This window comes from Grammomys surdaster, unplaced genomic scaffold, assembly GCF_004785775.1.
Source record: "Grammomys surdaster isolate TR1022 unplaced genomic scaffold, NIH_TR_1.0 137, whole genome shotgun sequence".
Lineage (NCBI taxonomy): Eukaryota > Metazoa > Chordata > Mammalia > Rodentia > Muridae > Grammomys > Grammomys surdaster.
This window is the reverse complement of record NW_021604595.1, coordinates 5,241,289-5,257,717: the sequence shown is the minus strand read 5'-3', so window position 1 is coordinate 5,257,717 and position 16,429 is coordinate 5,241,289. Positions and strand designations below refer to the sequence as shown.

At 45.9% G+C, this 16,429-nt stretch overlaps 2 protein-coding genes across 6 annotated transcripts in view; one reads left to right on the top strand and one right to left on the bottom strand.

Annotated features, from left to right (window-relative positions):
• Window positions 1–6,259, top strand: part of Jarid2 (jumonji and AT-rich interaction domain containing 2) — a 182,580-nt gene extending 176,321 nt beyond the window's left edge. For all 4 annotated transcript variants that reach the window (XM_028763204.1, XM_028763201.1, XM_028763203.1 and 1 more), the window contains 2 exons: window positions 906–1,013; window positions 4,430–6,259. In XM_028763204.1, the coding sequence (XP_028619037.1) occupies window positions 906–1,013; window positions 4,430–4,582 (261 nt within the window). In that variant the 3' untranslated portion in view covers window positions 4,583–6,259. The remainder of the gene's footprint in view (window positions 1–905; window positions 1,014–4,429) is intronic.
• The window catches only part of Dtnbp1 (dystrobrevin binding protein 1), a 70,964-nt gene continuing 60,540 nt past the window's right edge, over window positions 6,006–16,429 (bottom strand). The window contains exons 8-10 of one of the 2 annotated variants that reach the window (XM_028763205.1): window positions 7,931–8,074; window positions 6,941–7,095; window positions 6,006–6,468 (exon numbers count right to left, since the gene is read on the bottom strand). In XM_028763205.1, coding sequence (XP_028619038.1) covers window positions 6,208–6,468; window positions 6,941–7,095; window positions 7,931–8,074 — 560 coding nt within the window. In that variant the 3' untranslated portion in view covers window positions 6,006–6,207. Of the gene's footprint in view, window positions 7,096–7,930; window positions 8,075–16,429 lie in introns of both variants that reach the window. The other variant, XM_028763206.1, reaches the window with a different exon arrangement.

The window sequence follows — 16,429 nt, the reverse complement described above, 5'->3', positions numbered from 1 at the left end:
CCTGGAACTCACTCTGTAGACCAGGCTGGCCTCGAACTCAGAAATCCGCCTGCCTCTGCCTCCCAAGTGCTGGGATTAAAGACGTGCGCCACCATCGCCCAGCAATGTTCTATATTCTTAGATGAAGGACACACAGTCTTATATTTAATATGCCTTAACCAGCTCCATTGCTAGGCCACTCCTAAACTTCTATGCTGCTAATGCCTCCTGAGTTATTACTTAAATCTATATTTCATCTTTGCTTCCCTAGACCTGCTCAACTCAGAACTGGGGACCCTGAGCCCCCCTTCTCCAGCTCTTACAAAGTTGGTGCCCTCTCCCTTCTGCAGCTCTCAAGCCTGGATCTTATTCCTTTCCCGACATGGCTATTCTGCTCTCTCCTCTTGGTCCCCTTGCCTGGGAATCCTCAAATTCCACCTTTATTCACCAATCAGAACCAGCTTGAAGCAGGGACCCTCAGTGTCTTAACATGTGGGATTCTTGTTCAATTTAGGGAAGCAATGAAAACTTTAGCCCAAATCCACAACAGCAGGCACCTGTTCGGTAGGCAGCAGTACTTCATGGCTGTCTCTGTTGTATTGGATGGCATGTCCTCTGAAAGGGGACAGGGTTGCAGTACTCTGCAGGACCTTGGGGTGCTATTATCAGGAGCCCATCAAATGTATTTTGGTCAGAAACTCCCAAGTCCTGACCCCTAAGGCAGTGCCAGTACATTTTGTCCTGTCTCTGGAGGAGAGCTAAGGCAGGGGCTGTTCCTCTCTTACCTCCTTCCCCTTCCCACTGCCCTAGTTGAAGACCCTGTTGCAGGGTTTCTTGTCAGTTTGTACCGTTGTGAGTGTTGGAGCCCGGTTTGGGCAGATGTGTGGACAGGCCCCCTTGAGCTCAGCTTGACGCTTGCCCTACAGGTGGTCCAGGAGAATGAGAACGTCGTGTTCTGCCTGGAGTGTGCACTGCGCCACGTGGAGAAACAGAAGTCCTGCCGTGGGCTGAAGCTGATGTACCGCTACGATGAGGTGAGTTCTGAGTTGAGCAGGCCCTGAGTGCCTCAGAGCCCTCCCCAGCTGAGATGCAAGCAAGTGATGTTAGCTTTGTGCCTAGCCATGCTTTGCAGTGCAGACTGAATGCAGCCTCTGTCACTCACCCCAGGTGGATGCTGGACATTGTCTCTAGACAAGAGCTGGTAGCTTGAGCTGTTCAGAGCGTGTGTGGCCCCCATCTGTCCTCAAACCTCAGCACTCAGTCTACAGATCATTCTTGCCTTTCCAACCTCTTTCCATGTTTTTCTTGTTCTCACTGACTCTGCTGGATTCTATGCTTGCTCCATTCAGCAAGGTTACTCCTTACATAGGGATACCTGAATCCAGAGATGGCTCTCCAGAGCTGTTCACCCTACCACTTGTCTTGAAATTGCATGTTCGAAAGCAAATTTCTGCCGTCAGGACTACTTCTGCACGGAGCGTTTTCTTCTTGCTCCAGAGCCTATTCTGTTGGGCCAGAGAAAGCTGCCACCAATGGCATTTCTGGCACCACTCTGGTTGCCTAGTGGCTATACTACCAGAAATGGAAACTCTGCTATGATTGTTCTACTTCCCGGCTTTCTCAGCTAGACAACTTCTTGACTTCTCATGAGCCTACTACTGTCACCTCTTCCTTAACCTTGCCCCTAGCTGCTGAATGATGTCTTGCTTCTCCTGACCTTGTATAGCCACTGGCAGTGCTCTCTATCCCAGGATCTGCACTGTCCCAGCCACTAAGGAAATGAGTACTGTGATTGGCCTGGGTTCTAGACCTAGAATAGAGGGTGGTTGAAATGGCAGCCTCATGAGCTGCTGAAATATTAATTTCAGCATCCCTTGACCCTTGCTGTATATCCAGGAAACATGCAGAAGGAGCTGCCTTAAGGACTTTCTTGGCTGTGGACTTTATGCCGATGGGGCAGGGAAGGGATCATTTGAGTACTGAGTCCGGTTCTGCACCTCTGAAGTGAGACTGAGTCAGTGCTGGGAATCGCTCTTTGCATGATGTAGACACCTGCCACTGCCCATGGCTGCCCCTCACTCAGCATTGGCCTCATGGCCTGTGTTCATAGTTGAATGCTTTATACACTGAGGGCCTAACTCCCCGGCAGACCTGGAAAACGGCTTCCTGTGCTGCCCGCTGCTGGAGATGGTACCTGTGTGTGATCCGTACTCTTGTCTCCTCGGGTTCATCCAATTCTATATATCACATTCCCCTCACCTTCTCAATCAGCCTTCCTGATGCTGCGGCTCTTTAATAGCGTCTCGTGTTGTGGTGACGATTAATTGTCTATAAAAATTATTTTTGTTGCTAAGTATTAACTGTAATTTTGTTATGTAATATATCTAGTAAGATAAGCAAGATTTGCCTGACCCCTGCACAGGGGCTGTGAGCCACAGGTTGAGAGCAGCTGTTTTAAATGAACCCCAGTCCAAAGAGATCTCCCTGTGGGACACTGTTTAGCATCCTGGTTGGCCTTCTAGCATCTGCTATGGTGTAGTGTATATACTTCCTTGCCGCTCCCTCCCCCTCCAGTACTGAGATTCATGATGTTTCACTCCTGCTCTATAGATGCTTTTGGACAGTCCTTGTAAACTTGTCTTTGGGTGGAGGAACATCTCAAACAGCCATCCTGCTTACATTCCTGTGCTGGGATGTGCTGATCCTGGTCTGACCAGTGCTGCACATTTGGCAACCTGGTGCCCTTCTTCAGGCACCATCTTTGGACAGTGTCCACCATCACTGTGTGTTCTCTAGCTCTGTAGCTGGCTGGGCAGCACATCACACATGTAGTCCCAAGCTCTGCCTTTGAGTCCTAACTCGGGGCAACAGAATGTTCCGTGCTCCCTGAAGCTTGACCAGGTAGACAGCCAAGTGCCTTCAATGTCTTTACACACTTGCCCCATGTCTGCTGAGACTGGGTTACAAGGTTGGGAAGCAGAATGTAAGTCTGTTTTGTTCAATGGCATTAATATAACTTCTGTGGTCCCTGCTTTGTCACAAGAACAGTAAACATTACAATGTGCTTAAAATTAAATCTCAGCAATGAGTAGGAATTACTGTCTAGCATTCTGTACTATGGGCTTCTTCCAAAGCCCCCAGCTAGGACACAGAGCTAGCAGCAGGCAGGGCCAGGGAATGTACATCTGTGCACATGATCAGGACAGCGTGAAAGCACTTTTAAAAGTACATTCTACAAACTGAGCAGTGAGGTAGGTCAACAGTTTACTGTGACCTGAAAGCACAGCTGATGGTCTGATGTCTAGTCGGGAAAAGTCACCTAGTGCATAAGGAAGCAGCCTCTCCTCTGCCAGAGGCTTGCTGTAGTAGAGTCAGTCAGCACTAATCCTCACTTGAGCTCAACTGGTTGGATTGAGAAATGTAGTCTGTAGGATCAACACAAGTTCTTAGTTCAAGTCCAGTGACAGACAGACTAGAGCTCCCAGGCCTGTTCTCCCACACCCCTGTACTCTTTGTTTTTTGCCTCCTATGCACTGGGAAGCTCCCAGGAAGAACAGGGCTCCCAGGCCACTTGTTAGAACCTTGCTCCCTAAAGACAGCCAGGCAAAATTATGTAGTTTCTCCAAGGCTTCCCCAGAGAAGGCAGGGTACTATGTCATATCCTTTAACTGCTTCTAGGCTTTTCAGAGGCAGAACTTGACTGTGTGAACCTCAAGAGTCTTTTGTCCAGGCTGTCTCCATTCATTCCTCACTCCTGGTACCAGAGATTCAGGTTTTCTGCCTGTGCTCTCTAGTTTTTGAGACATCCTTCTATTGTGTCCCTGGCTGGTCTGAAATATGTTCTTTCTGGATACATTTTGGTAGAGAGTTACAGGCTTCTGTTGGGTGAAATAAAAGGAAATAGCTGACCTGATGTCACATGCTGGACAACTTTACCATAGCCTCAAGCTGTAATGTCTCACATTTGGATGTTGATCTTAATTTCTGGATTTTTCATGTCACATTGGCCCTCTGAGAAGGCTTGCAGCCTCAGCTCCTACGCTAGCTCTATCTAATTAAAGTTTCTGGAGATGGTCTGCTTCCTAGTGCATAGGCAGTGGTTTCTCTTTTGCAGAACAGGCATTTGAGTTACATACATGTGAAAGCAAGTACACTAGGGGCAAAGGTGTCAGATCCCTTGAGGTGGTGTTAGCATACAGTTGTGAGCGAGCGTTAGTGGGTGCTGGGAGCCCAAAGGGGGAGATGTGTGTGAGGTTCAGCAGTCTCATCAGCCCCAGGAGCTTCTGTAGGCATCCCCTGCCCTGTTCACAAGTCCTTTGCACCTCTGAACCCTAAAGCTAGTTAGAAAGCCTGCTGATGTCCATCGACACACACTGAGAAGTCATAGGATTTGGCGCCTGGGACTCCTCTGCTGCACTAACTTAATGTTGTCTCTCTGTCCTTCTGGCAGGAGCAGATCATCAGTTTGGTCAACCAGATATGTGGCAAAGTGTCTGGCAAACACGGTGGCATTGAGAACTGTCTCAACAAACCCACACCAAAAAGAGGTCCCCGCAAGAGAGCGACCGTGGATGTGCCGCCATCTCGGCTCCCATCCTCATGAAGATGCTGAATCCATGGTCACTTATATATTTTTTTGTAATTACTATATTCTAGTTTGGAGTACTTGCTGTAGGATACAAGCTGTCTTTGCACTAGCTCTAAAGAAGAATTTCTTCTGGTTTTAGAGAACTGATTTTGTTTTAGCATTAAACTGTTCAAGTTTTTGTACGTAGATATCTAGATACTGCAGTCAGGTTTGGAAGCTGCCGTACACTCACTGTCTAAAACCTTTGAGGGGCTGTATTAATTTGTATCGCCCCACGGCTGAGAAAAGCCTTTTTTTGTTTGTTTTTGTTTTGTTTGGTAACTGTTGAGGAATAAAGGCTTTCTAACCCATTTTTGAAGAGGGTGAAGTTTGGAGAACAAATTTTAAAACCATCAGTCAGATGAGATTTTTCTAGATTGGAAAAGGGATAGAAGACACACACACAGACACACACACATACACATACAGAAAAAAGAAAACTTGAAATGGCTTTACTTTGACTGTCTTTTCTTCTGTCATGTGCGAGGGGAGTTTGTAACTTTTGGAACCGGAGAGCCCCGTTTGTTTGGCTGGGCGGTTATGGCAGCTGAAGGCAAAATGTGAGGTTTGAGTGACGAGGTTCTCATACCAGCACATCACTATGCATCCGTTCGAGGGGGAGAGAGGACAAAGACAAAGACTGCCTGCCTTGGAGGGTCACTGAGGGAGACCTGTGCCTGATTTCATTAGGAAATCCATTCTGTTATTTTTTTTGGTGCTGTTGGCTACTTTATCAAAAAACAAAAAACCCTTTGATAGCATCCTTGAGGAAAAGGAAACAGCAGTGGACTGTAAGTGCTTCCCTGTCATCCATGTGCAATTTCCCGACATTCCACCTCCGTCTCTGCTCGTGTCCCTCACACATCAGCATTAACCTCTGTTTCCTCACACTTAGAGCCACTGAGTCTGCAGTTCTTTTTGAATGTGAAAACACATCTGTGCTCATCTTGTCTATTTTTTCTCTTCATGTTTTAACAAAAAAGAAAAAAAAAGAAAAAAAATCCCATCCCTTTTGTACATACTCCTGTAAATTGTTTTAAATACTTGAGCCTTTTCTTGGTGGGGGGGAGGGAAGGGGTGAGAAAAGATGAAGAAAAGCCTTACATTTCAGTTTCTTCATCGGCTGGATGGATGCTTACAGGGTTTTTCTTGTAACATTTATAAGTGCTGCTTACATCACTCAACAACAACAAAACATGGTAATGGAGTAGCTGTTGCCCTTCTCCGGTTGTGTGTACAGTATGTGTGGAATAAAAAAGGGAAACTGTTTTCACAAGCTGTTCTTTGTTTCATAATTGGATCAGTCCGTAGCTACCCATATTGCACTGAGCTTGCCAGTGGTGACTGCCAGGAGCGTCCTAGGATCCACTTTGGTGGTTGTTGTTGCAGAAGACGGAACTGTTTTGGAATATTTAATGATTACCTAACAGTCGAGTGTTTTCCAATGTGGTTGTCCAGTTTTTATGGCCTTGCTGTGTACTTTTCCCTCTTTTTGACAGTAAACTTTCGCCTATGGCTTACAGTTTGACATTTAATTTATTAGCGCTGCTCTGCACCCCTCCCGCAGGGAGGCTCTGTGTGGTTTATTGCCAGTTCTTTGTTTACTTTTCAGGTTTGTACTCAAGGTTTAATAATAAAAACAAGTTTTTTGGACATTTTGTCTGTCTTGTGGAAAGGAATTGGGCTTTCTTTGGGTCAGTGGGGCAGAGGCTGCAAGTCCTCTCTTCGGCCAGGGAGTGGAGTACATCCATGGTACTGCTCAGCCACTCTGCTGTGACTCTAGCTTGTGCCATGGGGACCTTCAGAGGGCAAGCCAAATTGTTTTGCTTCAAGTTTATTTCTGCTGAGGTCCATGTTTTCACCTGATGATGATAGGTAAAATTAAGTTTTTCAGATCCCAATTTGACCAGTATGGGTTATGCTAACAGACTCCACCTCCCATTATGGTAGGGCATGAATTCCATACAGCCTGATCTAGGACCTATTTCCTTCTGTCCCATCTCCAGTGGCCCTTCACACCTATGTTCCTTTAGGAACTCTTGGTCATATCCACTGTAAGAAGCTGTCAAGGCAGAGGCTTCTGTACAACCCAGATACTCCCCTGTGCACAGTGTTCCCATCAGCTTTATTGTGAGCACTTCTCTAATGGGTCTCACATCCCATTAGCAACTGTATCAAATCAAAAACCTCTAAGCACCTGACTTTGCAGGAGGACTCTGCGCACAGCTGACAAGTCACTTAAATGTCCTGAGTTGAGTCACACTGGTCACTGTCATCACTGCCACCTGGGGTGGACTTCCTGTCAGTGTGTAATGTGACCAAGGCTGTGTCTACCTGTACCTCCTCCTCATCAGCCTGGATGAGGGGGGCATCAGCAGTGTCCAGGTCAGTGCAGGCAGAGGGTGAGGAGGCAGGTGGCTGGGATGCTGATTCTGAGGGATTTGCAATCTGAAGACTCATTTCATTCTGACTGGGGTTGGATTCCATCTCTGTTGAAGAAAGTAGAAAAGACCTTTGATTGAGGTACTGCAGTTGGGAACTGCTATTGAGGACAACTGTCTGAGATCGTGTCCCACAGCCTAGTTTCAGGGGCCACAAGTTAACAAGCTGGCTGACCACCTAGTCTATACTGTGATGCTGGGTAAGACCAAGAAGTCTTTAAAGCCACGTAAGGTCCAGTTATAAACATTGTTTAAAGGGTAAGGGCACATGGTAAAATTATGCACCAACCCGTAGATGACCCTGTAGCTCCTTCCAATTCCTGTCTACTGGTGCTAAGATGAATTACTTGGCCTTCTCAATTTTACAAGGATTCTCCAATTTTACAAGGATTTTCAGGGAATCAAGATTTTCACACATAGCCAGTCACTGTGACTAAATCATTCCTGGCTCTGCAAAGGGCTGAGAGGAGGGTGAAGTTAGATGAATCGGACCCTCAGTACTGTGGGCTAAGGTCTGAGGGTTGCCCTTTTCTCAAGTATGTGAAAGAACCTGAGGAGCTGGCTGTGCAGTGCTGACAAACAAAAGGACCTCATGAGGAAAGCCCTCGGGGTAAGTCCTAAGAACATGCTCAGTGAACATGGAATCTCAGGGTCAGAAGTGGAGTTCCACTTGTGCTGTGTGTGAACCATACAAGAGAGCTACCACATCCCGATCCAGTGCCATCTCTGGACCTGAGCCCAGCCCACTGGAGGCAGTGGGACCATGAACACAGGTCAGAACAGCCTGTGTTCATCTGCCTCACTACTTCCTACATATGAAAAAGCGCTTCATGGAAGAAGCTGGGCTTATGAGAGGTGACTTTAGTAGAGTCATTACTCTTACCCACACCAGGGGACATCACAATATTGTCCTCTCCGCCAGAGTTCAAGAAGACATCGAGAGCCTCCTGGTCAGAGATGTCCATCAGGTCCATCTGCTCCAGAGCATCCACATTCACTTCCATGGATGACATGCTGCCCATGGGCTCTGAGAATAAAAGAAATTGCACTTTTTGCTTTTCACAGTAAATGGTGACTTTCATTGTTAAGCTAATCACACTCTTCTAGTTCTTGCTATTACCAAATGACATTCCAATCTTAAGCTGTCCTAACTTATCTTTCATGCAGGTTGTATTTGGAACAGGGTGTTCCTGCAGCATGTAGGGGTAGGTAGGAGCTGTTTTCATGGGCCAGAAGGAAGTCAAGAAATTCCATCCTATGTCAGTGTAACCAAAATTGCAATTAATTTTATGGTGGTAGCATGAGAGAACAGCAGGAGTCAGGGCTACTGGGCCTGAGTGCACAAGGCAGGGTGCTTCTTCCTTAGTGAGGATAACCATCAGCCAAGAGTAACACTAGAGTGAGACAGGGAGGGCTTTAATTCCAGCACAGGAGAGGCTGAGATGACAGCATGAATTCGTGCCAGCTCAGACTATGTATCAAAATCTCTACAATTTTGTGATTCTCCTGCCTCAGCCTTTAGAGTACCAGAATTATAATTGCATGTTCACAATTTACTCAGACCTGTTATTCACTATGGTTTTAAAAGGTGTCCTAACTAAAGTAGAAAAACTTTCACCTAATTTATATGTCAAAAAAGTATCTATGAGTGTTGAATATCAAAAGTTGTCAAATTCAGCTAAAATGGAATGCTAACATGAAATCTTAGCTTTTGATGCCTTATTACAGAATAATGAAAATTCAGCCTGTATTTCCAAAAGGAAAAAAAGATGTTTTTGGTGCCTTAATTGTAGCACTCAAGATGTAGAAACAAGCAGATCTCTTAGTTTGAGGTCAGCTTGATTCCAGTGAGCTCCACATTATTCAGGGCTATGTAGTGAGGCCTTATCTAAGTGCTGGAAGCACAGGAATGTACTGCCATGCCAGGCTACAAACTGGTTTTTACCAAAGCGAAGACTGAGCGCAGGGGCATGCTGATGTTCCCTGGAAACCATAAAGGAAACACTACAGCAGACCAGCAGTGGTCCCATTCAGTATCCAGGGTATGTTCGTCCTCTCAGGATAAACAGAATGATGTGTTCCAACACTGAACTGCAAAAAATTGGTCAGTTGTGAGACTAAGAACATATTCCAATTCCAATCAAACAAACTTCAGACTAAGTTTACTGACCTTGAAACAAGAACGAACACGATAACGGGGCTGGGGTAGGATCTGTCTTACACCAATACTCATTCTCTGCATCAGAAGACTGATGCTGTCCTGTGTCATGTACGGAGTTCAACAGTGCTCTCAGCCACTGCCTGTGAGATCTAGTGGAACACCTTTAGCCCATTTCAAAGCAAAATCTTGCCATGTCTTCAGGCATTGCCAAATGTCCCATATAGTCAAGCCATTACTTAATGAAATGGAGTGCTAGAAAAATCACAGTGGAATGTCCTAATCTGTAGTTACAGTTTTAAAACACACAAATGTAAGGTGGCCAAAGCAAGTCACCTTGAGAAATACTGTTTTATCAGAGAACTGTGAAAATCAACGTCTAGACTCAATGAAAGAACGAGAAGAGTAAAATAAACAACTTACTGTCACAGGCTAATGCTTACCTTCCACAGCCTGATGGTAAGGCCCTACTCATGAAGAGACCACTTAATGTCATTGTACATTAGAAATCAAGCTGGTGCCCAACCCTATTGAGGAGCATTCATGGTGCTGGAAGAACTTTGCATATATGGGGGTTTGAATGAGAATGGCCCCCAGAAGCTTATATATTTCAATATTTGCTTCCCAGCTGGTAAGACTAGAGGATTTAGGTGGTGTGGCATTGTTGGAGGCATGTCACTAGGGTGGACTCTGGGGCTTCAAAATTTCACAACTTTCTCAGTGTGTGTGTGTGTGTAGGGGGGGTGTATGCTCACGAGCCCACATGACCTTGGGGATTGAGATGGCTTCAGTTCCATGCCTGCCTGGATGATTGCATGCTCTCTGTCATGATGGTCATGGAATCTAACCTTCGGAAACTCTAGGCCCCAAATAAACTCTTTCTTTGGTCATAGCCTCTTAGCAGAGTAACAGAAAACTACCTAAGACAACATGCTATAAGAGGAGGAAATCTAATCATCAGTGTCACCCAGCTACAAACCCAGTGACCTACCTCCAAGATGTACGGGGGCAACAGTAGCCAAAATGTTTTGGGAATAATCACCCACGTTTGAAAAAAAATTAGCTTTGAGACTCATATCTTGAGACTGCTAAATGGGCCCCAAACTGGAGACTAAGATAGGTCACAAACGTAGAGGGAAAGCGATTGTTGTTACTGTGCTACAGGAACACTACAATAAACTACTACTACTGACAGCTTGCTACATGCATAGATCAGTGCCTTCCTTAACTCTCTCAGAGAAGCTACTTCTTGCAATAGATGGGTATTAACACAAATATTCACAACAAACCACCCTACAACGCTCTTAGGACAAACTACCCTAGAACGCTCTTAGAGCATTCAGTCCTAAGTGGGGTATCATCTTCACATCCCTCCTCAAGATTTAGACATTTATACTGAAGCAGAGACTGAAAGATTTTAAGAGCTAGAGGTGGCAGTTGATACCAAGGAAACAGCACCTTCCAGTCCCACCTGGACTATGACACATGAACTCATAGATTGTGTCAGAAATGCACAAGACCTCAGCCAGACAAAACCAGCACAGAGATGAGGAAGTGGGCTCAAAGTTCTAGCTGTAACCAAGAAGTGAAGTTGACACCTGCTAGGAAAGTGGGGAAGTCAGTTTTCTGGAGTCTTGATAGACATACACTCCGGGACATGCCTAATGCCCAGGAGTACTTGGCTACCACAGATAGACTCCATGTTGTGTGGGTGTTTTATTTGCTGTGTTGTACTTTTTTTTTTTTTTGATCAGAGAGATAGAAGGAAGGAAGGAGGGAGGAGAGAGGAACAAGCTGGGTGGTGGTGTGGTCTGAATGAGACTGGACTCCAGATGATCATATATTTGTTTAGTCCCCAGTTGGTACGCTACTTTAAAAATTAGGAATTGTGGCATTGATCTTTGTTGGAAGAGTTATGTCACTGGGGGTGGGCTTTGAAATTTCAAAATCCCAGTCTTATTTATTTAAACTCTGCCTCAGGAGCTAATTCTTACTGTTTAGCACCTGCTTGCATGCAGCTCCGCTTCCCACCATGACAATGGACTAATCCACTGAAACTGAAGCAAGCCTTCAACCATATGCTTTCTTTTGTAAAAGTTGTCATGGTTATGGTGTCTCTTCACAGCAACACAACAGCAACACAGAAGTTGGTACCAGTGGTGTACTGCTACGACAGGCTGGATCATGCTACTTGCTAGTGGATTGTAGACTCTGGATTAGGAAAACAGCTGACCGCTTTAAGCAGGACTTACTGGGCCATCCTAGTAATAGCATAGAAAATAGTGGCCGTGGGAGATGTGAACTGTGGGGGCTCAGCTCAAGACGTTTTAAAACGGAAAAATACCACCAGCTGGCCTAGAGACCATTCTTGTGATATTCTGGCATAAAATGTGTCTGCTTTTTGCCCTTGTCCTAAAATTTTGTCTTAGGCTAAATTAAAGAGTTTTGGATTAACTGCATTGGCAGAGGGTGTGGTTATTAGTAATTGGTTTTAAGTATATCTTCAATGAAAAGAGTAAACATGGGAAAACCAAATACAAAATGCACAATCTGAGGAGTGTCTTAGGGTTTCTACTACTGTCAAGAGACACCATGACCAAGGTAACTCTTACGAGAAAAAACACTTTGTTGCACAGAGGGAAGAGTCCTACATATTGACCCACAGGCAGCAGAAGGTAATTGTGAGCCACACTGGGTTGGTGTAGCTTGAGCATAGAAGACCTCAAAGCCCACCCCCACAGTGACACACTTCCTCTAACAAGGCCATGCCCACTCCAACATTTAACCTCCTAATATGGTCCAAGCATTTGAACACATGGCCCTCTGGTGGCCATTCCTATTCAAATGACCACAAAAAAAAAAAAAAAAAGGAACACAAGGAAATGTAATGTTGGAGCTGAGTCCAGTACTCAAGGAGGTAACAACTGTAAAGGAAAGCCTGAAGCGAAATGTAATAAAGCCAGTGGCATCTGAAAGGTAAACCTTGCAGCAAGCTAAGCTTCCAACCTGTGGAAACGGTTAAGTAAAGCTTGAGCAGCAAAAGAAACCATCAACAAGGAAAACCTCATGCAAATGCAGTCAAGGAGGGGCCCAGGCTCTAGCCCCAACAAGTAGAAAACCTCAGCAGCTGCAGCTGTGTGGTTCTCACTTTAGAATCAATAATGACACAGGAGAAGGGTCTAGAAATCTTCTTCCATAATAAAGAAAGGCTGCTGAAGTCTGGTGTGTGGCGGAGGAGACCCTGCAAGGCCATTGCATGAAGCTGTGAAGGTGAATGCTGATTAACTGGGGAACCCAAAGATGACGTAGATAGCAGAGTTGTGGGATACCTGCTGTCATGGTTTGTAAATGCTTGGTCCAGGGAGTGGCACTATTAGGAGGTGTGTCCTTGTTGGACTGACTCTCTTAACCTTATGTAAGCCAGCAGCAAATAAGAGTTGCCTTGGTCATGGTATCTCTTCACAGTAGAAGGACACTAAGACACCTGCCAAAGAGAGCCTGCTAACAGGGTATGGGCCAGCCTAACAAAGAGAAGTATGTTGCAGTCAACAAAGCTATAAAGAACTGGGGTTCTAAGAGCACTTTAACAGTGTGATGTTTATGTTTGGCCCAGGGAGTGGCACTATTAGAAGGTGTAGCCCTGTTGGAGTAGGTGTGTCATGTCACTGCGGGTGTGGGCTTTAAGACTCTCATCCTAGCTGTCTGGAAGTTAGTCTTCCACTAACAGCCTTCAGATGAAGATGTAGAACTCTCAGCTCCTCCTGCACCATGTTCCTGCCTGTCAGACCTTGAAAGGCAGCCTGGGTTCTGGTAGAGCACAGGCTAGAAACCACCAAAGATCCCAGGTGATCCTAAGGGCCAGCAGGTGGTTTGCCACGCTCCCAGACTCTAGGCTCCTGACACGAGGCCGCAGCCCTCCATAGATTTGTGTCTTTCAGTCAAGTAGCCTCAAGACAGATCCCCATATTAATCAGGTATCTAAAGGTCAGAGGGGTGTAGCCAATTAAGCATTCCTTCCAGACACTCCTCCCTGCAAAAGGTAATCTCAGGCACGCCCTGACCTGAGATACTGGGGTACAATTTTTCATCTACTTTCTACCATGACAATAAACATCTTAAAACCATGGACTGCATGATGGATTGCGATCCATCATGGGGAACAACGGAATAGGCCTTCACCTACAGGGCCACCATCTAATCTGCAGAAGATCTCTCTGCGTTCCCAGCCTCAGTGATCACCAACCCAAGCCAAGTGAGCTGCTGTGACTGAGCTAAGAACTCTCATCCCCAAGGGACGCAGCCAGAGCTTCTCTCCCTTTCTCCCACTTTGGTCATGGGCTAATCCAGCCCATGACCCCCCCACCCCACTATGTTCTCGGCCCTTCCATGGCTCCCAGCGGCACCTGGGTGCCCAAGAGCCTGAGAACCAGACGATCCCCAGTCCCCAGAGTGGAGTCCTGTGGCTTCCCATACCCCGATGCCTACTCGGGGCAGGAGTAGAGTAAGCACAGTCAAACCTCCCATGGCCTGCCACCCTCCCTGAGTGGCCTGAGCCTGGTGGCAGGGTGGACACAGTACACCCCACTTTAACCCAACACCTGCCTTGATGAACCTCTGAAACTGTAACCCAGCCCCGATTAAATGTTAGAGTTGCCTTGGTCATGGTGTCCACACCAGTAAAACCCTAAGACAGACATCAAACATGAAGATGCAGAATCTGAAGTTTTCCCTGCTGGCTTTCTGTCTCGCTTTTGTCTACCATCTCCTCACTGTGCTCCCTTCCCTCCTCTTTGCAATGGTAATGTATGTTCTGTACCATTGCTGGAAGCTGGTGATGGCCATGTGATATGTCTTATAAGGGGTTACAGTTTAGAGAGTGCCGTGAGTCTCAGAAGAGACTGTGGATGTTTGAACATTGAGATTTCTGAAGCTGGACTAGATGAGTCTTGCATTATGATATGGTCACATGTCTACATAGTCAGGACATGGAATGTGGCAGGAGGGAAGTAGGTGGACCTGGATGGGGAAAGAGTATTAGTAAAATACAGTATAATAATGTTTTAATTGAAAAAAATGAGCAACTTAAGAGATTAAAACCCAAATATGTCACTTCCTATTGATTAGAGGTAGAGGGGGATTGCAGGACTATGAATTGTAGCCAGGGATGCTAACTAGAACCCATGAAGCTAGGGAGCTGGTCAGCTGGTATCAATATTCTGACAAGTAGCTGACAAACTGTAGTAAACCTGAAGGAAGCATGCCACATGAAATACTTACTGCCACAAAAGAAGCAGTTCTCAAGTCTGGTCCTCAACTGCAACCTCGAGCTACAGCAGTGTCCACGGGAATCTGCTCACAATGCAGCGTGTGCTTTCACCCTGTGTCTTCACAACCAGAAAGCAAGACCCTGCTCTTATAAAAATGTACACAGAGACATGTGAGGATGTCTCTGGAGGCTAATCGTAATGGTCAGTTAAACTGGATTCACAAACACACCTCAGGCCTCGTCTGTAAGTATGGTTGGGGAAGACGCAGTCACCGAGGTGGGAAGGCATGTCCTACAGTAAGTGGTCCCATCTACACTAGCGTCTGACAGAGAATGAAAGGCAGGGATGGGAAAGCGAGACACCCACCTGCTTGCTCAGCTGGCCACCCCCCCCCCCCCAGCTCCTGCTACCATGCCTCCTCCAGGATGGCCTCTTGAACTATAAACTGAGGTGCATCCTTCCTATGCATTTTTGTCAGTGTGAAGAGAAAAATAACTAATGCAATCTCCATGGCAGCACTGTTTACTGGGAACAAGTATTCATATTCATACTAAATGAGTTGGTTATATGTGCTCAGTGTAAATAAATTTAAGTATAGAAATTGAGGTTGAATAAGTGGGGTATACTGATTATTTAAGGTTCTCCCAAAGCAAGCTATGCAGGAACACCTTACTTCTATAAAGGTATGTCTTATTGTTTTGTTTATTATGGTGCTGGAGTGTGAATTATGGCCTCATGCATGCTAGGCAAACACCACTAAACTAAGTCTTCTACCTGTACAAAGGTTTAGAAGCTGAAAACCACACATCTGTGTATCACACACATGCAATATAAAGGCCGTCACGTCTGGAGGAAAGGAAGGTGGGCATAATCAGTGTCTTAGGGTCTACTGCTGTGCAGAAACACCATGACCATGGCAACTCTTACAAAGGACAGCATTTAACTGGGACTGGCTTACAGTTCAGAGGTTTAGTCCATTATTTTCATTGTGGGAAACATGGTGGTGTACTGGAAGACATGGTACTGGAGACAGAGCTCAGAATTCTGTATCTGGATTCAAAGGTAGCAAGAAGTGACTGTAAGCCATATTGGACCTGGCTTGAACATCTGAGACTTCAAAGCCTGCCCCCGGTGACACACTTCCTCCAACATGGCTGTACCTCCGAATAGTGAGGCTCCCTGGTGACCAAGCATTCGAACACAAGAGTCTATGGTGGCCATTCCTATTCAAATCTCAATCAAGAAGGGGTCACAGTTGCCTAACTGGGCTGGTGAAATTTTATTCTACCATGGATACTAAGGAAATCATGAATACTGATGTTATTTATGTTATTTATATCCTGCCTAGAATATTCTATAACTTTTTAAAAAAGATCTAAAGCAAATATTAAAACACAAAGTTCAGAAATGTCTTAAAAAAAATTCCCCAAATAGTTCTTTAATTAAAGTGAAAACCAGTCATAATCACGCTAATCCAGAGAGTTCCATAAGGAACTCCCATGGCTGGCAGCTTTGTCTTAGAGGCTTTGGAATTGCAGAGCACGTCTGAGCCACTGCGCTCAGTCTGAGCCACTGCGCTCAATCGTGGGAGTATTGCACTCAGCACGCTCACTCACCTCCTCCTTTCCCTGGCACTCTCAGTGCACCGGAACAGCAGAGATGTTAGTCTAGGGGGTAGAGGCAGCCCTGGCTCCGTCTGCAGACAGAGGCCTTAATCTGTCAGCAGAGATCCTCATAAACTTGGAACCTAACCTGAAGCAAGGAAGTGGGCAGCAGGCAGAGCAGTGTCTCTCCCAGGAGACCTGTCCAAACCTAGAGGTCCGTCACCTAGACACATGAAGCCAAAGCAGATGCTCCCTGAGAGATGATGTTGGGTGCAGGGAATGAGGACTGAAGCCAGGGCCTTCCACTGCCCATCGGGCCTAGTGCACTGTGCACTGCAGGCTTGCCCATCGGG